The sequence below is a fragment of the Nicotiana tabacum genome, chromosome 11 (assembly GCF_000715075.1).
Source record: "Nicotiana tabacum cultivar K326 chromosome 11, ASM71507v2, whole genome shotgun sequence".
Taxonomy (NCBI): Eukaryota; Viridiplantae; Streptophyta; class Magnoliopsida; order Solanales; family Solanaceae; genus Nicotiana; species Nicotiana tabacum.
The window spans coordinates 40,784,300-40,809,024 of NC_134090.1; the positions used below are offsets into that span (position 1 = coordinate 40,784,300).

General features: G+C 36.3%; 2 protein-coding genes across 7 annotated transcripts; both read left to right on the forward strand.

Moving 5' to 3' along the window:
• The first annotated feature begins 4,802 nt into the window (after window positions 1-4,802).
• On the forward strand, window positions 4,803-10,829 carry LOC107818890 (uncharacterized). The gene is made up of 5 exons (XM_016644962.2): window positions 4,803-5,026; window positions 7,584-7,679; window positions 9,276-9,427; window positions 10,039-10,114; window positions 10,385-10,829. Exons 2-5 carry the CDS (start codon window positions 7,631-7,633, stop codon window positions 10,579-10,581), a joined length of 474 nt encoding a protein of 157 aa, XP_016500448.1. The 5' UTR covers window positions 4,803-5,026; window positions 7,584-7,630; the 3' UTR covers window positions 10,582-10,829.
• Window positions 10,830-15,947: 5,118 nt separating this feature from the next.
• LOC107818889 (shikimate kinase, chloroplastic-like) lies at window positions 15,948-23,900 on the forward strand. 6 transcript variants are annotated; one of them, XM_075224076.1, is made up of 11 exons: window positions 15,948-16,055; window positions 16,713-17,021; window positions 19,755-19,813; window positions 20,748-20,802; window positions 20,957-21,029; window positions 21,258-21,345; window positions 22,614-22,696; window positions 22,804-22,933; window positions 23,027-23,105; window positions 23,278-23,339; window positions 23,576-23,900. In XM_075224076.1, exons 2-11 carry the CDS (start codon window positions 16,814-16,816, stop codon window positions 23,627-23,629), a joined length of 891 nt encoding a protein of 296 aa, XP_075080177.1. In that variant the 5' UTR covers window positions 15,948-16,055; window positions 16,713-16,813; the 3' UTR covers window positions 23,630-23,900.
• The last annotated feature ends 825 nt before the right edge of the window (window positions 23,901-24,725 follow it).

Sequence of the window (24,725 nt, forward strand, 5' to 3'; positions counted from 1 at the left end):
ATCCAAGCCTAAGAACTCCAAAACTCTAAATTTACGCTTTCGATCAAAAAGTCTATCAAACCTCGTCCGAATGACCTGAAATTTTGCACACATGTCACATTCAACACTACGAAGCTACTCCAACTTCTGGAATTCCATTGCGACTCTAGGATCAAAATCTCACTATCTAACCGGAAACTTCAAAAATTCAACTTTCGATATTTCAAGCCTAAATTAGCTACAGACCTCCAAAACACCATCCGAACACGCTCCTAAACCCGAAATCACCCAACAGAGCTAATGGAACCATCAAAATTTCATTCTGAGGTTGTCTTCACATTGTTCTGACTACGGTCAAATTTCCAAAACTTAAGCTCTCACTTAGGGACTAAGTGTCCCAAAACTCTCCGAAACTCAAAACCGAACATCCCGGCAAATCAAAATAGCAGAAATAAACACAGGAAAAGTAGTTAATAGGGGATCGGGGCGTAAATTCTTAAAATGATCGGCCGGGTCGTTACAATCCCGATCCCAAATAAAGAATAAATTGACCATGGCTCGGGACTCACCATTATCCAACACAAATCCTAAAGGTCGTATGCCTCAAGTTTGAACCTTATTCGAATTCTATTATGATGATTTCGAGGAAGCCACCCAAAACCAAAGTCTTGAACGCACAGTTCAAAACATAAGAGTGTGCAATAAGTTTTACAAGGCAAAAATCATGTTTATAAAGATTGAGAAGACATTCAAGAGAAACTTTCCTTTATATATGTACGACCAAAAATATGTACAAAGGACCGACGGGGGTCTTACAAAAAGAAAATGGAAAATAAAAAATCCTAACTATGCCCGGGGTTGGTTTTTCCCTCGGGGGTAGCTTCTCCTTCGGGCCCCTCGTCGTTGTCGGACCCGCCTTGGCTGCCTTCATCATCATCATTGTCATCAGAGGAGACAAGAAATCTGGCATCAGCTTCAAGCGCCTTAGCTTGAGCTATCTCTTTAGAGAGGTCGTAACCTCGAGCGTGGATTTCCTCGAGGGTCTCCCTCCGGGATTGGCATTTCACCAAATCATTGCTCCGTCGCTCTCGATCGAAAGACTCCTTTTGCTGCATTTGAGTATCCTCGGCATCAGCCAAGTATACGGCTATGGATTTATCAGCCGCGATCTTCGTCTCCCCGACCTCTGCCTTGGCCTCAGCAAGCTTGTCTTTGATCTCCTCGATCCTTTTTGCCTGGACTGAACTTTTCTCTTTAGCGCCCCGAAGTTGGACCTCGGCCGATGATAGTTTGGCCAAAGCAGCCTCTTTCTCCGTAGCAAGGCGGTCCATGTTCTCCTTCTATCGATCACATTCAGCTTTGATTTGATCGACTTCCCCTCGGAGCAACTCAATCCTTTCTAGCTTTTGCTGTAACTCAGATACTGAAGTATTAGCCTCCACAATTGGGTCGAGTAGACCGTACTCTTTCAAAATGATAGTTACCTGCTTGTCTACCTATGCTTCATCCGTATGAGCCTTGGCCAAGTCTGCTCAAAGGTCCCTGAGCTCCTCCTCCTTTTGACCGTAAAGGAGCTTCAAAATGTTCCTCTCCTCCGAGGTCTTCTGGAGCTCGGCCTCACATTGGCTCAGGTCGACCCTAAACTTAGTGAAAGCCTACGGAAAAAGAAAGATATAAGTTAGGATAAAGGGAGAAGAAGGAAAAGAAAATTGCAACAATGGGAATTAATACTTACTCGAGATAAAAGGCGTTGGGCCTCTTCGAAAAGGGTGCATCGTTGAGATCAGCAGCGTCATGAACCCCGGTAAAGCAATCCCGAAAGGGATCCTCTTCACTGGGGACTCCGCCTAAGTCAGGCATTTACAGAGCCCGAGCCTTCCTTATGGCCTCCTCAAAATAGTCCAGTAGAGAGGGAGAGTGACCTATTGTCATGGCCCCGAGAAAATCGTTCGGGGCACTCTGTTCAGCCCTGGGGATCTCAGAACCGGCCCCCTCCAGCGTGCTTGTTGATAGCCGAGGAACAATCTCGACCTCGGGTGATTCAGGAGTTTTACCCGAATCTTTCTTTGAAGCCTTCTCATCACAAGCCAGGGTCTCCGGCTGGGCAGCCTCGATCGGCTTCCTGGCTCGAGCCACTAGCGCCAAGTCATCACCCTCATCTTTTTCTTCTTCACCCAGCTAGTGGACCGATTCTATATCCACAGGAATGAGATTTCTCTCACGTCTTCGAACTGGAGTCTTTTTAGCTTAGGGGTGGGTTCTCGGACTCTGAAATCCTCTTCCTCTTATTATCTTTCCCCGATTTTGAAATCGGGGACTCAGTCTCTTCCCTAGGCAAGGCCGGCCTCATTTCAGAAACGTCTACAATGCCTGCATTAAGGAGAGTCAAGTATAAGTAAAGAGAAATCTCCAATGAGGGGGAAGGCATCAAAAGCTTACAAGATAAACTTACCATGATATTTGGCTTCCCATGTGCCCCTTGTCAAGTCACGCCAGTAGCGCTCGACATGGGTGGAAGTCGAGGCCAATTTTCGGACACAGTCTTTGAGATCGGGGACCGTATGAGGCATCCAAGCGACCGCTGCAAAATAGATGAAGGAATTACATAAAGCAAAAACGGAGTACGAAGGCTAATGAGTAAAAAAATGTCACTTACGTTCGGGGTTCCACTTCTCTGGGAGCGACAATTTCTCCTCTAGGATGATGTCGCAGGTCCTCACCCGCACGAACCGACTCATTTAACCCCGATCTTTATCCGCATCGTTGCTCGTAAAAAAGGCCTTGGTCGCTCGGCATTGGAGCTGGATCAACCCTAGAAAAAGCCGAGGTCGATATAATCGAATGAGATGGTTGAGGGTGAACTCCAGCCCCTTGGCTTTGCTGGAAAAGAAATAGAGCATGATCACTATGCGCTAAAATGAGGGATGGACCTAGCCGAAGGTGACCTGGTACCGCTTGCTGAAATCGAATGATTGGATCGATAGGATCCAGTGTGAAGGGATAAGTGCAGACACTCAGGAACCCCTCCATGTAAGTGGTGATACTCTCCTCGAGAGCGGGGATCTATACCATGACCTCGACCCCCCAGCCACAATCTCTCTTCACAACCTCAAGGTATTTCTCCGTTACTGAGCAAATATATCTCGACATGTGCTCGCATAGGCCATGGATCGATGGAGGATTCTCGACTTTGAAGTCGTTCTTTAAAACACAGGGGCCGGGAACGTACTCGTGAGGGAGCGGTGCCGCCGACACTTTATCACCGGCCGGTCGGGAAGAAGAGGAGGAAACTTTCTCCTTTTGAGGGACGGTTTTGGAGGTTTTCACCATTGGTTCAGGTAGGAGGAAGCAGAAAGAGGTGGAGTTTGGTATTTTTGATGCTAAAAAGGTTGAATCAACAGGTAGTGAATGGGAAGAGATGAAGAGAGGAAGAGATCTAGAAAATTTGAAGGTGGAAGTAAAGTTTTTGATTCAAATAAAGAACCTGTATTTATAGGTACACAACAATGGTTCGGTGGCGCTAGTGGCCGACCGTCATTGGCAAGCATTAATGGTTTGGGGAACCGAACCGACAGGACGTTTCGGTCACCTCGAGCGCTTACATCACGGGGATGACGTCATTATCGGGGTCTCCAGAAAATCGAGGTTCAAGTTGTTTCTTATCATTTTATTCTAAGAAACGAGGGGACTATTTGTATACGGTGGAAATCGGGGCCACCCAATTTCTTTCTTCGATGGAAAAAATTGTACCAAGTCGGAAGACCAAGACGTCGAGTTCAGGGTCGAAGTTCTTTTCTAAGGTCGGGGTCGATATCGCTTACCGAGGTAAGAAGAAAGCATGCTTCGAGATAATGCCGTTATGATTCAGTAACAGAAAGAGCGAAATACCCGCAACGGGACGGAGATCACAGTGTGAATTTCGGAATGGATTGTTCTTCAGCAGTTAGACAATTGTCAAATACAATTTTCAACTATAATTAGAAGGGTACCTTATTTAGAACTCCCCTATTATATAAAGGGGAATCCCACCCATTTGTATTGACACGGTTCACTCATAAGAAAATATATGCTCATTACTTTCTTTCTATTTCATTCACTGTTCATTAGAGTTGCTTTATAATTTGTTATTCCTATTATCATACCTCGAGACTATCACAAGTCGAGGTCGAGATTTGGTATACATACTGGTTTGATCTATTTTATTCTTTAATTTATCTATTTAATTCCTTGTTTATCAGTTGACATTGAATTAAATCACATATTCTTAAAACCACCGTACAAGTTTAGTTGTTACTCAAATTTTAGGGTAAACAGTATTTCTATGATTACTTTTATGGCATGCAAAAATGAAATATTCGACTTTTATGAATTTGTATTTAATGAAAAGGTGTTGATTTAAAGGTTGTATCCGTGCATTAGTTATAATAATTTAAAATGATTATGTTTACAAAAATATTTCCGCATGCATATAAGAGGCATATAAGTGAGGATTCTTATATGGGTTAGTCGCTTGGATCAGATAGTGTACCAGATGTTAATCATATAGATTTAAATCATAATATCATTGTAAACCTACTCCCAAAATTTTGCGATAAATTTATATTGCATATCTTCGTAACCTGATTATGGAATAACGTAGTTAGAAATATAATATTTCTAAACTTTATACTTACAAACTAGGTAAAGAAAGCTGAAATAAGATAAAATAGCAAGACAAGAAACAGAAAGTAGCAAGATCAAAAAAAAAAAAGAGAGAGAGAGAGAGGAAAGAGTTTCAAGTCTTCCACTTACAATATCGTGTAAAATAACTCAACTCGCTAAACGGGTCTTACCGCACAGGCGGTTTACCCGAACCCATAACCTTTTTCATCCAAAAACAAAACTCCTATCCAAGTAATCACCTCTTCTTTCCCCTCTTCGTCATTCCTTCCCCTTCAATAAACCATCAGCCCAACAAAGAACAAATCATTTTCCTCTCTTTATATCATTCTTCTTCAATATTGGCAGAGTCTAATTTCACTCTCCTTCTATTAGGTATCTGAAAAAGGTTCGTACTTTAACCCATTTTTCACCTTTTTCTTTTTCGTTTGCTGAGTTTGTCTTTCTTTTTTATGTGAATTATTATTTGAAAAGGTTGGATCTTGCTATTGAATATGGGTGAAGTTTTGTGGGGTTTATATGGTATTGGTCGTGTCTTATTTTGTTGGGGGGAAGGATTGTAACTTTATTTAGAGGAAAAATTATGTTATGGTATGTTTTAATTATATTATATTGAAAAAAAAAGTGTACAATAGGACTTTTTGACTGTTGTTTTTGGAAGTGCCTAGGCCCTTGTTGGATGTAATGAAAATTGCAATTTGAATACCCGTAGTTGGTATTATAGACACTTACTTTTGTTATGCTATACCTATTCAATTTAGATGAGGTAGTTTGACTCGGCATGGAGTTTAAGAAAAAAAGGAAGACTTTTGAAACTTGTGGTTTAAAAGCTTAAAGATAAAAGCTTTTTGGGGCCATGACATTTGTGTGGTAATAAAAAGTTCTCATTAAGGGTAAAATGTGTAAAATGAAGAGTTTAAAGTTGAATTATTTTCAATTGTAGAAATGCGTCATTCTTTTTGGAACGGACTAATAAATAAAGTGTGTCATCTAAATTGAAACGGAGGGAGTATAATATAAGGAGTCTTCTATGGTAGAAGATGGAGTTTGTTCTTGACATACTTTGTGGGTGAACCCCAGGAAAGTTTTAGTACAAACTAGAGCTTTATGGATGCTAAACCTATTTACCTCAATATTGGTATGTCTTATAGTTGGCATTTGGTATTGGTATGTTCTATATTAACTAGTTTTTATTTTATTTTGAAGAATTTGCTGGAAGAACGGACCACGTCAGACCTTTTTTTGTTTTGTTTACACAAGTACGTCCCCGCTTGTGGGAATTCACATTTTTTTTGTTATTGTTGTTGTTGTACACGAGTACATCAAGGCAGATGAAAAGTCATGGAACAGAAGCTTAAGCTGTCAGCGCCTGAAAATAATACTTAAGTAAATATCAATTTGAAACAGGAAGTAAAACCTTAAAACCAACAAAATTTTAGACCCAAAATTACTTACAAGGCGAATTATAGACACTACTACAACAACAACAACCCAGTGAAATCCCACAAGTGGGGTCTAGGGAGGGTAGTGTGTACGTAAATCTTATCCCTACCTTATGAAGGTAGAGAGGCTGTTTCCGAAAGACCCTCGACTCAAGAACGTTTAACGAATTATAGACACTGTTTGGTAAAATCCAGTGTAAGCCGCTAATATCCAGATTAATTAACTTAGTAGACCCTATGCTCCTATTGGAGTCATTATGAGCCTCCTTTTAAGAAGTAATACTTTGGTGATTTCTATTTGGTTGTGCAACAGAATGCTTGTTGCATCTGATCTGGAGTCAGTTGTATTTACATTTTTATAAGATTGTCACCTACACGTTCAATTAAGTTTGTTATTTTAGTTTGACTTTACTGCTATTTTAAAGATATATGACCTTGGGATGCATAACTGTTTCCTCCAGATTATGGGGCTAGCAGCGAAAAAGGCAAATAATGTTTGGATCCAATTTTTCGTCTTTTCGATGAATAAAGCTCTTGTGTGTCAGGCTTTGAATTATTAACTGATCTGCTTCAGTGTGAAGTTTAGGTTCAATGGTGGTTGTTTCTAGATGTCTGAGTTATAAAAGGTCAAGATGGACATGTTGATTGCTAATTTCCCCTCATATGCATCTTATCCTCCTTGTCTACTTTCTCATAGTGCCCAAGATGAAATTTCTAATGTCTTATTAAGAGAGCCGGATGTATAGAAAAAGGAATGCACGAGAAAATGTGGTTTGCTGTGGGCAGTTAAGACAGAATTGACCTTCTAAATGCATTTCCTAATTTTGTGGTATTTTGTTACCTTCGGAAATACAATCTGGAAATTTGTAATGTAGAACTTTAGTTGCCTCACTGAGCTGTAACTGTACCTTTTCAGGATTAATAGTGTACTGAAAAAATATTGACTGATTTTCTGTATATGTATAAGCTTCACTGCTTAGTGTTTTATTTTTTTGATGAAGTAAATATCATTAAATGGCATCAAGTAGATGCAAAAGGGAGTACAAAAGAGATGATAACGTTAGCTCATGACAATTGATCAGCTAAAGTTCAGTGAGCCAACAAAATCCAAAAAAATTAACTGGACCAAGTACAGGCTTAAGATAATTCCAACTGTAAAGATTAACTAAGCAAAAAGCCTTCAAAGTGTGAGTTGGAGTTGAGATTCCATCAAAATATATGCGGTTCCTTTCGCTCTTGATACACCAAAAGCTTCACTGCTTAGTGTTATCAAACACTCATGAAACTCAGATGATCGAATGAAGTCATTTACTGCTGATATTGGACACCACCGCCCTTTTGTTGGTAGTTTCATTTTGCCAACTGAGAACACTTGTAGTGCGCCTGAGGCGATAATGGCTTTCCATTTCCATGACAAGCAATTTTGTTGTTGGTATCCTCTTGAAAGTGCAATTATTATTCCGTATGGATTGCATATAATCTACTTTTCCTTTTGGATTGCAGGATTATAGGAGTTCGGTCTAAGGGAGACTCAGAATTATTGCAAAAAAATGTTGTCAACCGCTAGTACCACTATGAGTGCAGTTACTTTGCCAATAGGTATGTTTGTGTATATCCCGTTATTGATTCTTTTAACTAAGTACCTCTGTGTGTCTTTTTAGATAAGGGATGTCATAATTAATATCCATGTAATTAGGATCACATAGTGATGCTTGATCCAGTTTAACATTAATGGATCAACTTCTCTTGGTTAGCTCATTGAGAATCCCTTTTTTTGTTACAAGGTTAATGATATTATTAACAAAGGGAAAACTCCCGTATACAAGAGGTATACCAAAAGGTAGAGAATCTACAACAAAACATGATTCTCTACAAAAGATACCCAATTATCTATACAAGTAGTGATCTCATGGGTGCACCACAGACAAAAGGCTATTCCTCAAATGTGCAAAATCATTTTCAATCCCCTCAAAAGCTCTCATGTTTCACTCTCTCTCCATACGATCCACATAAGAGCGAACGGAGCAACCTTCCATGCCGTTTGTCTTCTTCTCCTACGTCTACTCGCCCGGCTATGCAACATATCTTTAACGGTACGTGGCATCACCCATTGAACACCAAAGAAATTAAGTACCACCCTCCACAGACCCGATGCTACTGTACCATGCAATAGTAGATGATCAACTTCTTCGCCCGAACATTTGCACATGTAGTAGCACCAGCTGATATGTGTAATACTTCTCTTCCTCACATCCTCAGCTGTCAGAATCGTTCCCCTTGCTGCCAACCATGCAAAAAAAAAACACCTTCCTAGGAGCTCTAGGAATCCAAATCGATAAATGCGGAAAATGTGTCTCCTCTCTCACCAACAAACTTTGGTAAAAAGATTTGATTGTGAATAAACCAATCACTCCTCTACGCCCATCTCCATGAGTCACTTAAGGTGAGGCTTGGTTTGCCCTTAGAGTGACGCCATCAACCTTTAGAACTCCTCTATCTCCCGTCTTGCAGGTTTCTTCTAAACGTGAGATCCATAGAACTTTCCCCTCATGCTCCCTACGAATCTGATGGACTGTCAACTCTCTCTGATTCGAAACTCTGAATACGTTAGGGAACCGGATTAGATGTAAAATATCTGATTAGCATTATTGTGTAAGTGCTGTAGGAATTAAGGCAGATAGGCACATTAAGTAATGATCCTCTTGTAATATATCAGTTGCTGTTTTGCATATACAACTAGACTGTTTTAGCTTAGCTTTCTCTTCTCTCTATGAAAACATCAATTTGCACTCACCCGCTCACAGTCAAATATATAATACTTTCATATACAGCAAATCGGTAGAAGTGAAAATTTTGGTTTGATCTATCATCCAGCATTCTGAATTTTGTGCTGCTTAACACCATGGAAGTCTGAGATGCATCCTTTTCCCCAAGTCAAAGCTTTTGTCTTTGTTCTAATTGTCAAAAGAAAAAAATAAAAAGTAAAACAAATCTCGTCTTTGATTTTGTAGTTAATTTAATGTGATGGTATTTTTGAAGTGCTAATTTAACATTTGCGTTTAAGGATTGACAAAGATGTGATCAAAACATTTGATAGTTTAAAATCCAATGCTAGCAAAATACTTTTGAAGATTTGCTGCTCATCCTGTTGCTTGTTCTATCTTAATTGTTAATAATTGGATATCATTGTCACAGTGAGAGCTGGGGATAAGCAATTCAAGCCAATAGTATCTGTTCCTGCTGGCCTCCAGCCGCTTTGCATGCAGTCTCAAGTCATTAACAGCAGAAGACGCTTGATAAGTCGTGTCCAAGAAAAGCGTGCCTCAATAATATGTTCTGCTGCTTTGGTAACAGTTTCTTGAGTACTTGTGTTTGTGTAATTGCTAGGAGTGCCTGCTTAGCTAATTACACGCCTATAGTGATTCTAGTGGTTCAGTAATTTCTTATTAATTCTGTGTGATTTTTGCTGCGAGAAGCTTCAGAGCTTCAGAATGCTACAGCAAGTAGCTGTTTATGGCACATAGTAATCACATTGGCTTATGTCTCCATATGTGCAGTTCAGTATGCGAAGCAAGATTCTGCAGTTAGTATATTGAAAATCAACTGCATTTACTACAACAAATATATTAGCCTCTCTATTTGCCACATTGTTTATTGATATGGATGGTTAACATGTGATGACATATGTTTGTTTATTACTTGAAAGTGGTTATAACGCATTACGGGCAAGAAAATCCAAAAGAGGATTTGATTACTTTAATATAGTTCAGTATTAGGTATTCCGTTCAGTTAGTATGTATGTTTATTACTGCAGTTAGCATGTTTGTATATTAGTTAGTACTGCTGCGCCTACTACTACTTGCATTCGGTATTTGGTTTCCTTTTCCTGCATCATTGAAGTGAACTATACTGCTACTAGCATTTCTGTTCAACACTTGTTTCTTGCACATCACTGCAGAGTGCCAGATGTGCTGAAGGCCAGACGCAGACGGTCACACGGGAACAATCAACAATTACAGTTGCACCAGTTCAAGGTAATTTGTTGATGTTCTTTATAGCAAGCGGTGGAACAAGTGGAAACAATTAGTATTGTGCATTTTAGTTATTTTGACTGTTATACTTATGGTTAGTAGTGTCTGCATTCTGTCCTGCTGCTGTAAAAATATCACAGCATCCGTTTAGCCTTTAATTAACCAATGGTTTTCCGAAAGTTTATCAACACAAAATCAACAGCCATGTTTGTATTTTATAAAGATCCAGTGCAGACTATCATGTGGGCACTAATATGTCAACACTGGATGCAGGTAAGGAAAAGTCTCCTGCACTGGATGATGGGGGGTCTGGGTTTCCCCCTCGTGATGATGATGGTGGCGGAGGTGGAGGTGGGGGTGGCGGAGGCAATTGGAAAGGTGGGTTCTTCTTTTTCGGTTTTCTTGCTTTCCTAGGGTTCTTGAAGGACCAGGAGGATGAAGGACCCTACCGGGATCAACGGAGAAGATGAAGAAAACCAGAATATTGATACATAGAAATCAAAATATTGGATTTGTAATTGGTCCACCCTCATTATTCTCCAGTGATGGCTTCAAGCAATTTGTAGTGGGTCAATTATGTATTTGAGTGTAGCATTATGTTTCAGAGAAAATACAATGCATTTAGAAATAATATGTTTCTTTTCAACACTTCCTATATCCTAGGATGGTTGGATAAGTTGCTCTCTTAGTCTTAATTTGTTCAAGTGGTATGGTATCATACTTTTCGTTCTTGTTTGGTTCTTTTTCTTTGGGGTTGGGAGCTGGGTTGGGGAAGGAAAGAATGTTGTGAATGCGATCTAATTACGCAGGATCTAAATGTTGGCTATGTAAGCGTCTGTAGTAAGAGTAGTTATAAAGCAGTAAGAGTAGGTATGAACCTTCCTCAAATGATTTATGAAGTCACGTCTCCTCCAACAAAAAATACTTATGAACAAATTTAGAGCATGTTCGGAAAGTCACTATATAATTGGATGTAGATGTAGTATAGTCATTTTTGTTACTTTTTCCTTTATTAAAATATGAAGCTAATCCCATGTAGAAATTAGATTAAATTTCATACTGGAAATTCGAATTGGTAAGGCCAAATCCCCTTAAGGTTTAACTAAGCCAGTACCTATTGAAACTCAAACCTTGTCTTACTTGTGCCTATTAAACACAATAGCTGACATGGCAAACAAATGTGTATTTCACCGCTCTTAATCGTGTGAATGGATTTGAAATTATATTTTTCCTTCTATTTTATTTAAATAAAAACCCCCTTTTCTAAAGCAACCATATCACCACCTTATTAACTCTATTACTGCCGCTCCTCCGCCATTGGTGCGACTAGGGGTGTCAATAGTTCGGTTCGGTCGTTATTTTATAAAATTTGTACCATATCAATTTTTCGGTTATTCTATTATGTATAACCAAAATTAGACTTTTAAATACCGTACCATTCATGTCGGTTTCTCTTCGGTATCGGTACGGTTCGATTAATTTTTTTTTTTTTTAAATATCACTTAAAAGTCACTAATAGAAGCAGAATAAAACAACATACGTATTTTTATAGGACTTATCAAAACTCTCTAAACATTTTTACTATTAAAGGGTGATGAATTAAGAAAACATGAAAGATGACCATAGTATAGATCCATCAACTATTCTACAGCAGCGTAAAAGAAACTAAGAAAAGACAAAGAAAATATAAATCACACTAGTGAAAAGATATTAAGTAAGTTGTGACTCAAGAATAAAGTTTATAGAAGATTAAATATTCGAGAATATAAATTTAAAGCATACGAAAGAAAAAATATTCAATATATTGTAGGCTGCTACTCATAATCGCTAGAATACCCTGTGTCTTACTAGTGATATGCTGGAAATAATTTAGTTTCAATAATAATATAATAGTTTGGGAATTAGGATTTTGAGTTTAATTACTTGTTGGCCTTGTAACCGTTTTCATAATTTCAACGCCCCCAAAAAAGTTAATGTTTTATTATTTTTTAAACTTAATATATAAATATATTTTTTCCTTGTAAATTTATTCGGTAAGGTTCATTTTTTTTTTGGTTTATTTTTATAAAATAAAAAACCTACCCTAATTATCGGCAAGGTTATAAATTTATATAAAAACCTTCGGTTTTATTAAAAGAAACCTAAAAATCTGTTCGGTGCAGTACGATGCGGTATGATGCGCTCGGTTTAGTCAGTTTTTAAATATCCATTGACACCCCTAGGTGCCCATTCTCCTTCGTTCTTCTTTCTCCTCACACCACCCTATCCCCGTCCCCTTCTTCCTCCTCCCTACTCACCACTGCCACCACCACCCTCGATCCTTTCCCTTCCCTCCTTACATGAAACGGAGATTTAAAAATTCAGAGATGGGGAACAAGTTGACTCAGAGGTTGAATTGATGAGATAATTAAAATTGATCAGAAATTGGATCAAAGAAAATTGGTGAAGTATGAGATTGACGAAGAAGACGACGATGGAAAATTTTCCGACCATGAAGCTTTGCAAATTTTCCATGAACTTCAAATTATTTTTGTCTTCAGATATTTAATTTTTTAGTCAATGGACCAAGCTCATACATCGTCAATCTGCTGCAGAGCTTGAAAGAAATCAGATTCCATAGAAGACTCTCCCCAATACGCAGCGTTTGAAACCCATTTCTTTCTCTTCTTTTCTTTCTAGATTTTTTACTTTTTATTTCTCTACTGACTTGTCTTTTTCTTATTGGTGTCATTTCTTAGGTCAATAGCAAGTAGCTTCACGCTTTGAAGTCTGTTTAGAGTTATATAAAATGTGTTTAATAGGTATAAGTAAGATAAAGTTTAAGTGGTCAATAGATACTAGCCTTACATAAAGTGTGAAAATGAAAATTGGAGCCAAATTTAAGGGGCCGTATAGGTATTTGGCCAATTGGTAATTTGAAGTCATTGTTGGTATTTTATTAACTAAGTCAACTGTAAATATTATTTCTTGGAAAATACAGAGTACCTTTTACTATATCAATTACGATTCATAATTATTTAACAAACTTTTTCAAAAAAAAGAAATTTGTATTTTAAATACCTGCTAATACATAACATTTAATATTTCTTATATACAAAAATATTTATTGCACATTAAAACTTAATTACATATTCATTTGAAAAAAAGATTATTTAACTTTTCAAAATTAATATTTATTTAAAAATGTAAAAATTGAAAAATATAGAACTATGTAATTACACTTGTGCTACCAAACACGACGCATATATTTTCATTGTTATGTTATGATAAATATACAAGTCTTTGTAATTAATAGGTTGTGTAATTACTATCTTAATTAGCAATTACACCTAATCTAATTATAACGTGTCCTTCCAAACAAACTCTTATGGGGAAAAAATCCCAAATAATAAACGTGCTTTATGATATATGCAGTTGAGAAAATGGAGCTACATTTAAATATTGGGGGGGGGGGGGGGGCGGAGGGGGCTTCAATATCACATGTAATTGCAAATGGTAGTACTTTTTAGGGACCCAAAAGCTTTGGAAATACTTTATAGCGAATGGTCAACAATTCAACTTCAACGAGGCTGAAGAAAAGCTCAACGACCATCCCAATGTCACCTACCCATTGTGTGAAGTTGGTAAGGACAACGAGCCTGCCAGTTGGATGGAAGAAAAGCAAGCGCAATTGATTATTTTAATTTATGCCAATATAAAGTGTGTAAAAATATTATTGGGTTGCTAATTATGACAGTTCATTTTTAATGGGTTGTTAGTTTGTAGTACCAATATAAATATGAGTTTTCATTATTCTAAAATTAATCTATAAATATAATTATGTGAAGACTAATTGCAAAACCAAATGAAAAAAAAAATGCAACTCCAAATTTGATGTACTTTGCTTAATGGAGTTACTCCCTTCGGTCCACTTTAATTGATTTTTTTCTGTGGTACATAATATTTGATCTTTTCGGATATTAAAAATGAATTAACTTCTCTTTTCCAAAGTTGCCCTTGGAGTAAAGAGCCAAGGAGTATTTGTTGTATTTCTAATAAACAAATTAAGGTTAATATGATCAATTTCATTGTTAATTAATGTTAAAAGGTTAATTTCTATATGCGTGAAAATAGTCAAAAAAATCAATTAAATTACACCAAAGGGAGTACTTAACTAGTAGGCATTAAGTTCCTAGGTTTAAAATCATGTTGGTCAGAGATAGAAGATAGATCCACGATTTTAATTTTATGAGTTCCAAATTTCAATTTCAACCACTAAAAATCATTACCTTGGTTGAATTGTGAGTTCATAGCTCAAAATTTTCAGTAATTTTAATAAATTTTATACTTAAAACCATATCTAAGATAAAATGTTTGAATTCAATTGAACCCGTAGTTGAACTGTTGGATCCGCCCCTGATGTTGGTACTGTTTGAAAAACATAAGGAAGATTCGGTTTACATGCTAATTAGTACGTACGAAATTAGGGATAATAATATATGATTATTCATAAGGTGAATAATAATGTGGATATGGCCATGGTGAATACTAATATCTTATGCGGGATTGCTTACTTTAAAAGATTTTTTTGGTCTTTAATCCTATTATTATTATTATTATTATTATTATTATTATTATTATTATTATTATTATTATTATTATTATTATTATATATTTTTGTTTATGACTCAGTTATTTTTTACTATAATAAAATTAAATAATTAATTTTCATATTTTAGATACTAATAACGCAAAATTTAATAAAGCCAGCCAAACATTATGTCAAGTCAATGCAACAGTTATCTTTCTTGTACGAACAAATATTAGTACGTTAACATATACAAAATTTTGTGTTGGGATTATTTTTTTTAATACAGTAAACCAAATGATTATGTGTATAATGTTCATAAATTATTTGGCTTAAAGCCTAAAAACATGCAGACAACCACGTATATGAGATTTCTTTGTTATTAAAATCCTTTTTCGCTTGGTGTTAAGGGAATTTCCGACCCATCTTTTCACATATCAAAGACTAAAATTTCCTTTTTATTGTTAATTAAAATTGAATAATGAAACTCTTTTACACGTTGAGGCTTACCTATCAGCGGTCCAACCTTTTAAGTTGACACAGTAAAATTTATGCAAATGCACAAATATAAAGTAGGAAATTTTGGTCATAATTTAGATTATTCATACCGGTAGTGTTAGTACGTACTCTCGCATTTGGTTGGTAGTAGGCTTATTTGAATATCTGTTTTTTTTTTTCTCTGCTTTTACATGGTTTTTTGGTGTTGTCCCGTATTGTTTCTTGTTATTATTGTGGTACCTATGCTTGCCTGAGCCGAGGGTCTATTGGAAACAACCTCTCTACCTCCACAAAGTAGAGGTAAGGTTTGCGTACACATTACCTTTCCCAAATCCCACTATGTTTGATTATAGTGTTGTTGTTGTTGTTTATCTTTATAATATTTCTTAGTTATACAATTCTTTGAACTTTTGAAGATGAATTTAAAAAAATTTTAAAGATGAGTTTCAAATTTGAAAAAGTATTTTTTTTACCTCATTTTCAAATAAATAATATTTTTTACTCATAATACTACAATATTTTTCAAGTAAAATAGATACCCAAATTTTCAATTCTCAATTTAACTTTAAAAATTATACTTTTTTTCAAATTTTACATTTGTTATGTCCAAGAACTTAATTTTTAATTTTCCTTTCTTAAAGATTGTCTTTAATGAAATCGAAATTTTTTACTCATTCTTCTAGTATTTTTTTTTCTTCCAAAAATTATCCACCTCACCTAACGTGTCCCCTTTCCGCTACACACGTCGTATATATATAAATTCATTTTAAAACACACACACACCCCTCACCTACCTCTCTCTCAAATCTCACAACAGCTTCCCTATTTTCCCCCTTCACCTAATTCTTCGTCTTCATCTTCTTGATTCATACGTATATGGTAATCTCTCTTCCAATTTTTGTTGCTCTTCTGCTCAATAAGGTCTCTTCTTAATCCTTTAATTAACGCTTTGATTTAATTGATAATTCTTTTTTGTGGGCTCTGTTTTGGGTTTTAGAAGAGATTAATTTTAAGAAAATAGTTTGATTTCTGTTAATTCAACTATCTACTTTTCTTTTATAAAGTAAATATTTTTTTTCCTTCTTCTTTTTGGGGTGTAGTTAGGTAAGTTGGTTGTTAAAAGAGGCTGAATTAGTGTCAGTTCTATTCTTTCAATTAAGCTTTTTTATTTTTTTGAAAGAAGTCAATTTTCGTATATTATATTTTTAACAAGTCAACAAATTCTCACTTTCTAATGAATTTTCGCCCAAAGATTGGATCTTTCGTGTGTTTATATGTTTTCTTTGGAGTATTGAGCTGTTCAGTTATTTTCTTTTTCTGGAGCTATTCAGGTTTTGATTGTTCAAAAGTTGAGAGAACTAAGAATAAGACATCTTTTTGCTTTATTTTTTTGCCCTTTTTTATTTTTCTTTGCCTATTAGAAATTCGGTGAAATAAATCTTGACTTTCTCTTTAAAAGTTTTAATCTTGCTAATTTTGTTGTAGTTTTTGAGGAAAATTAATTATGTGGTTTCTGGGATTTTCTGGATTTTGCAGGCAACAGAAGCTTGGTGACAAGATAGAGTATTGTTTCAGCTCTTTCTGATTTTAAAAGGACAAAGTTTTTCTTGTGGTGTTTGGTGGAGTAGAAACTGTAAATGGAGGCTAGAGTTTCGCAGAGCCTTCAGTTGTCGTCATGGATTAAATCGGATAAGGTAGTAAGGAAACCCGGTGGTTGCTTGCGTTTCTCTGTGAAATGGAATGAAAAACTGATGCATCGTACAGTCATATCCTGCCATTTACAGCCTAGAAAAGCTAATAGACGAGTAGCATTGAAGGTTTCATGTTCTTCTCATAATGTTCAAGGTATTTACCAGTATTTGCAGTCTCATATTCCGTAAATATTCGCTTCAGTAGAATACATAGTAGTTGTGCATTGTATGCTTGAAACATGCGACTGATGCAGAGTTTTGAAAATACATTTGTATTTATGTCAAAGGCATACACACATATTCAATTGAATGAAGTGGGACTGAATGGAGTGAAATGGATTTGGACGATTCATATAAAGACCATAACTAGCTTGGGACTAAGTGATACTACTAGTAGTAGTTTTTTTAGTTGTGTGTGCTATGCTTGACACATGCAATTGAGTGTTGCAGACTTTGAGTAGTTTACAGTGTTGGGGATAATGTTTTCTGGTGAGCCTATGCCCCGTTGTACCTATGGGTTTGAATTTTGGCTGAAAATTTTCTGGTGAAATCCTAAGCTTCCCTTCCCCCTTTGTTTCTTTTGTCTTTTATTTATATTTTTGTTCTTTGGGTGAGGGTGAGGGTTGATTTTCTAACTAAGATCACCCTTTACTGCAATTAGAATATCCCCTTGAGCAGCTAGCTCATTGTTAGTGACGATATTCCCCTTTCCACGTCCTTGTGCAATTCATTTGTATATCTATTTCTCCTTTTCGCTCGGTCATGCTTGAAAAATGCAGACAAAAGAGAGGATTGCAAGGACAACCTATTTCTTTTGGTCATTTGTTAGTCCAAAGAAAAAGAGGGAAATATAAAACTGACTTCATGTTAGAAAATGTGGAACTTATCTATCATACCTTCTTCTGTTTAAAATTTAAATGCCTCTGATTAGAATTTGGAGGGTGTAATAATGAAAATTCTTCTCTTCCCATTTCCTGTTCCTTTTAGTATTCCTAACCGAAGCTTTGCTTCCTAAGGAGCTTCAGGCGACTAGCCTGGATTAGTCAATAATTTAAACTTGTCACAACTCATTAGGCCTAGAAGTGACAAAGTAAAGTTACGTGCTTGGTAGCGTTGGTGAACCTTGATATAAAAAGATATTGGGTTCGATACCAATTGCTGATCATGTTGAGTATGTATACGCACAAAAAGCATCAAGTGATTTGACTTGATTTCCCCCCTACAATTGGAAGAAAACTTCTGAATGTAGCATGACTTAAGCGGATTTGTGGAGTGTGTGCATCTTGAAAAGGTGCTGCTAGGTTGATTGGTGCACACTTTCTTCTATTCTCCACGGTTATGTCAAGTCGTATATTCTCTCAGATTTAGGAGCGTTGAGACAGCTTTTCCTGGCTGTAAGTTGCTATGTGCAGTTCATTTTCTTCTTTGGTCTCATGTGCTGCCACCACCTTGACACTCTGATTTGTGGTGGTTTCCAATTTTTGTTGGATCGTTAATCCTAATGCACATAAAGTTTTTTAAATCTTCAAAAATTTATGAAGCGCCTTGACCGTAGTTTTATTGACATCTTAATGAAAGCAGTGTTGCTATGCAACACAAATTCTATCCAACTTAACTCAGACGAATAAATTAACATCCACTTAAGTCAGCTATCATATGTCGAGGTGTTAATCTGTTAGAAGATTAAGACACAGAATCATCAATAAAAGTTTGCCAACAGGTTTTCACAAACCCCAAATTTAAAACTTTAAATTAGAAGTCAACCTCCCGACATTCTTAGGAGAATGTTGAATCACTTAGTATCGCTGTTTATCTACAATAGTTTATGTGAGGTGTGCTCTTCATTCCTTCTGGAATCCATGAAGAAACAAGGACATAAATGTAAATACTTCTTTTGAAATCGACACGCCGTGAATGGATGATTAGGAATTTTGCCTGAGATTTGGTTCACATGAAAGCAGAACGTGCACGAAGTTTACATATTCGAATAGGAAGCCAGGCACGTTTGCCAGTATCAAATCTGACTTTTGGGAGCATCATATTATATTACCTTTCAAGTTTTATCTGCTAAAAATTTTAGACTTGATTAGCACCTTAATTAGGATCTAATCTCACATTGGTGTTATTCCTTTTTTTCCTGGTCAGTAAAATATGAGTTATTTTTTTATTTTATTTTTTATATATAATTTTTACATCTATGAAGTTCCAGTTGCCTCGTGGGTAGCAAATATATGAATTAATTTTCACCAAGGATGATTCTGTTTCTACAATCGTGCGTGTAATTTTTAATAAAAGGGCCATGAATCTTGATCTCATGCTTTTGATGAGGTTCTGAACTTTAATTATATTATATGGCTCCACGAGGAGTTGAGTAGACTTTTGATACCTGCCATTACATAGTTAAACATGTGGATAGTTCTGTTTTTCCTATATAGTTGGTCAGCAAAGTGCAGCATTATGCTGTCTACCAAAGCGGTCAGCACCTTTTACTCTTCGTTTTCTTCCCTACAAAATCTTGACTACCGAGGGAGAGGGAGGGAGGGAGAGAGCGCGAGAGAGAAATTCATTATTTCTCTCCATATTAGTTGTTGAAGGAAATATTTACATGCTTTTATTTGTATGACCATTAATATACCTTTCATACATGGGTGTTTTCTGGATGCACCTAAAATTATATCCGCTCTAAATAGCTGGAAACTGACATTGAGGCCACCACATGTATACTTTGTTACTAGCGATGTGCATGGTTAACACGAGATTAGAACTGATGTTGTTTCTTCCACAGCTCCCCATTCACACAAAAAATGAGGAGCAGGATAGGAAAATTTAGCACTAAAACATAATATGTTATTCCATTTCTTATTGAACTGTGATGTTTGTTTGATAGCTTCAGTTCTGGAGTCTGAATGTATTACTGCATCAACTGATGAAATCGAGACATTGAAGGTATGATAATATGTCCTTTCACCTCCTTACCTTTTCATTCATATTATCTTTGTAACGGACTCTCATGTCTGTTCATAGAATTTTCATGTTGCCTATCTAGTCAATGTCTCTTGTGGTAGGAAATCCTTTTTTATTTTATTTGGAAGTCTTGCGGTAGGAAGTCTACCTTAGTTGGAAACTAGCAAACTAAAAGAAATGAAAGAAATAAGGGGAATGTAAATACAGAGAAGATTAAGGGCCTATTTGGAAACCACTGTGTAATTACTAAGGTAGTAATTATGGTCAAGTAATTACACACTATGGCTATTACGATGATCTGTTGTTTGTCATAACGTAATTACAGTGTAATTCTTAGTGTAATGTTTAGTTTCACAAGTGTAATTAGATAGTTTGATATTCTTTGTTTTAAAGAAAAGCCAAGTATAAAAAAATTAATAAACATTTTTCAGATGAACTTGTCAATAAATTTTAATGCGTGACAAATATGTGTGTATATAAGAACTTAAAAATGAAAAAGGAAAGAATTTGAGAAGTCACTGGGAATCATACATGTAATTACCACCTATTCTTTGCTCCTCAATTACACCCTATTCCAGGCTGACCAAGTAATTACTTGGCCAGACAAAACATGTCAAACTACGTAATTACACCCAAATCCAATTACAAGATGACCTTTCAAACAGGCCTTAAGTGATAGTTGGAGAAAACTTATCGTTTAGTTGCTATAGAGAATAAGAACAAGTTAAGGGATGCATTTTCATCTCTCTCATTCTCTTTCCCCTTTGGCTTTACCAAAGAAGGGAAGGGAAACGTATGGTCGCCTCTTTTTTCCTCCATTCCAGTTTTCAAAGAAAATTGTTAAGGATAAATAAGAAGTTGCGTTGTGTATTATTAGACTGGCTTCTAATAGTATCAGTTTTCATTTTGATTGCAGAATAAATCAGAAGAGGTTGAAGAATATCTAGATGGACGATGTATTTACCTCGTTGGTCAGTTGACTATGACTTTTCTGTTTAAATAGATACTTACGACTTATGCAAATCCTGTTAGAGCTTGTTTGTTTGCCAGCCTTTTATTTAAATCCTTAACCATTTCTGGTTATCCTGTTAGATATGGTAATACGACGCTTTTTCCTAAATATAGGAATGATGGGCTCAGGCAAAACAACTGTGGGCCGGATTTTGGCAGAAACACTGGGATATTCCTTTTTTGACTGGTGAGCTTAAGTAGCATATTTTTTCTTTATTTCTGTTCCCTGGAAATTGTAGATTCATGAGAAATATCATTCCATCAGTTTCTGAGGGCTAAGTAACTGGCATGAGTAGTGAAGCTCGATAACCAGCTGCCAATCTTGTCGTTAACTATCATTTGACACCCTCTACTCCAATTGCGGTTGTTGTTTCGTCTAATAAAGGCGAGTCATTCTCTTTTGTCCATCTTTCAGTGATAGGCTGATAGAGCAGGCTGTTGGTGGAACTACTGTAGCTGAAATCTTCAAGCTCCATGGAGAGAGCTTCTTTAGGGACAATGAGGTTAGGAGCTAAGCAACTTTCTTCTTTTGTTTTTTCTTGTTCTTGCTGCCACACATTGAAATGAAGGTGCTCGAAGTGCTTGATTCATGACGGGAGGTGTTACAATTGTGTTAAAAATTTGAAGTATTTCTTGTAGCCGTTGTTTCCGTCTAGTAACATGCTCGTTCAGTACAGATTGAATTGCCGGAAAATTGCTAGATTAACCTCTTAAGTATGACGTGTTACGGATAGGGGAACGGGAAGTGAAACTTTGACCAGATTGAACTAAGTGATGAGTGAGCCTCCATCTTTGACATGTCAGGTGAAATTGAGCATGTAAACTCTCATATTAGCTTTCTTGCCAAATAAGTGTGTGTTCTTATCTTTTTTGTGATGCTTGTATAAATGCAAAAAGAATTGGTGAAATATCCAGTAAGATTGCAAGTTGCTGTACCTTCTATTTTTGAAGTGAGAAAGTGCAAATTGCTGAGTAAACGAAATTCTCTCCCTTTTGGAAAATGGACATGGAAAAACTACATGAGCTTTCAGGGGTGAAGGAAGTTGATAGCGTGTTGGTTAGATGGGGAAAGTGGGGGATGTGAACTGGGTCATATTTGTGGAAAATGAAGGAGTGGGCAAATTCATTGAATTCTAAAGTATCTAGTGCATATCAGATTTGTCCAAAATAAATCTAAAGCTTTTATAAATACAGAGGGCATATTGGGAGATGTTTCGCCTGGATTCTGAACTACCATTTGTCAGTATGAAGAATTCTTTCTATTTAGGTTTGTACCTAAATTGTGCTCACTTGTTGTTGATTACGTTTTGTGTTTATTTTAATGTATCCACTTCTATTTTTGTGAAAAAAGGGATCTTGTGTTTTAAATTACAAATGAGGCAAATTCTATGAGAATAACTTCAATAGGCTATTGATCTAGTTCCCCTAACAATTAGTTGCACCGAGTTTGAAGTGCACTTCAGGTCTTCATTGAAAGATAAGTTACAGGCCAAATTACCAGTCATATCGATCTACTGATATGCCAAAACTTCTGTGGTTTAGATTTTATTGATCTGATGCACCTAAGTATATACATAAGCTCTAGACTGTCTCATCGGCACATGAGATACAATACGTCTTAGTTCTATATCACTTTACCAAGTCTAGCTGATACTAACACTCTGCTACTCCGTGTGGTGAGCAATTTTAATTGGTGTTATCATTGTGCTGATAATTTCTTTCCTCTCATTCCTGATATTAAATGGTTTTTCATTCCATATCTTCTATTTAGACGGAGGTATTGCACAAGTTGTCTGCGATGCATCGGCTTGTTGTTTCAACAGGTGGAGGTGCAGTTGTTCGTCCCATTAATTGGTACGTGAATCAGATTAGATTAATGAACATTTTTGTAACTCCTGGATCGTACGCTGTGGTTTTCTGGTGACATATGCTTATTTGGCTGCTATTAATGCTTTTCTCAGGAGACATATGCACAAGGGTATTAGTGTTTGGTTAGATGTTCCTTTAGATGCTTTGGCCAAGAGAATTACTGCTGAAGGAACTAAATCTCGCCCCCTATTACATGAAGAATCAGGAGACATTTATGATAAGGTAGTTTTCCTTCCAATAGTTAGTTTTATCATTTCCTGTTTTGACGCAGACATGTAGTGTTCGTCCTGCTGATACCTCTTTGACTTTGGTTAGACTTTGAAGCGGTTAACTACTTTAATGGAGACAAGGGGTGCAAATTATGCCAATGCAAGTGCCAGGGTTTCACTAGAAAGTATGAACTCCTCGTGCTCTGCTTCTTGTCCATAACTTCTACATTTTGAGAATTCAGTTTTCTGACCAAGCATCACACATCCTTCTTCCTAATGCTATAGTTACCTATTAAACACACTGATCATACATTTTCGTGGCCTGTATGTTGAAGTATAGATGTTTCAATTTTGCAGATATTGCAGTGAAAAAGGGAAAAGATGTCTGCCATATTACACCTACTGAAATTACTCTAGAGGTCCCTACTCTCTCTTGGCTCTCCGCCTCTGCATCTCTTTGCATGCATATATGTTTATGCTAATACGTATTTCGTGACATACTTAAAGTGATTTTCAATACTTGTCTACTTACATTTTCCTCCCTCTTCCGGTGATATTCTGTGCTCGTTGCTTCATGTACACTGCCAATAAACCTAAATATCAGACCAAACTCGATATTCATCTTGCTAACAATATCCAGTATGCACGTGTGCAGGTTCTTATACAAATTGAGAACTTAAAGAAACAAGAGAGCGTAGTTGTGCTATAAGATTTTTTACCTCCCAAATGGGGGCGAGCCAGGCAGGCGGTTTGGTGCTCTGCTTTGATGTTTGCTTTCTTGACGAGGAGACAAGGCCAAGTTTTTTGGTGTTTGAAACACTTTGAGGAATTAGTAATGTTTTTCTATTATGCACTGGATATCTAATTGTACATAATCAAAAACCATTTGTTGGAAGGTGGAACTGTAGTGTATCTTAAACCTTCAATTGTTGTATACTAAAAACGAGAATGCAGTAATTTATTTGTTATTTTAAAGTGTCTAACAGAATTAAGTATCCATAATTCACGATATATAGGGAGAATGAGCACATTTAAGTGTATTTTGCAGGACGTAATGCTGAATGAACTAATTTTTATTACATTTTGCAGCTTACACCATGGCTTCGTAAAGGAAATGTTAGTTTCTTTTTTAGTTTTTTTTCCTGCAAAATTTTTTATTGAAAGAATCTTTTTTTTCTGTCTTTTTTCCTTTTCCCTTGGCATTTTAATTTCTTCTTTATTTACTCTGAGCTGGAAATGCAAACCCTACACGTTATACTAGAGCACAAAGTCCTTTTTTTTTCCTTTTGGGTGGGGATAATGTGCTGGAGTGATGAATATGAACTTGCTATGGTCCATTGTAACGTATGAGACTTGAGTCCTATATCGGTATTGTAATGTGCTGATGTGGGGTTTAAATAGTCTTGGGCTCTCCCACTTTAATAGCTAGTTTTTGGGGTGTGGTTCTCCATGCGTTGTATCAGAGTTGCGCTTATCTGAAATACTATATTTGTTATAAACTTATAATCTAAACTAATGGATTTCATCAATCAGCAGTTTCGACTTTTAATTTTCATTCCAGAAAAGAGGTAGGTGAAGTGGAACTAGAATGGTGACTATTTATTATTATTATTATTATTATTATTATTATTATTATTATTATTATTATTATATAAAAATAAGATGAGTTATTCCTACTATGTTAATAATATCGCTTAACATTATTTATCTCATAAAAACTAAGAAAACTTGGAAACCGTTTCTTTTCCAGGTGATAATAAAACTAAATGATCTAAATATTGGAGTGAGGGAGGGGGAGGAGTAAT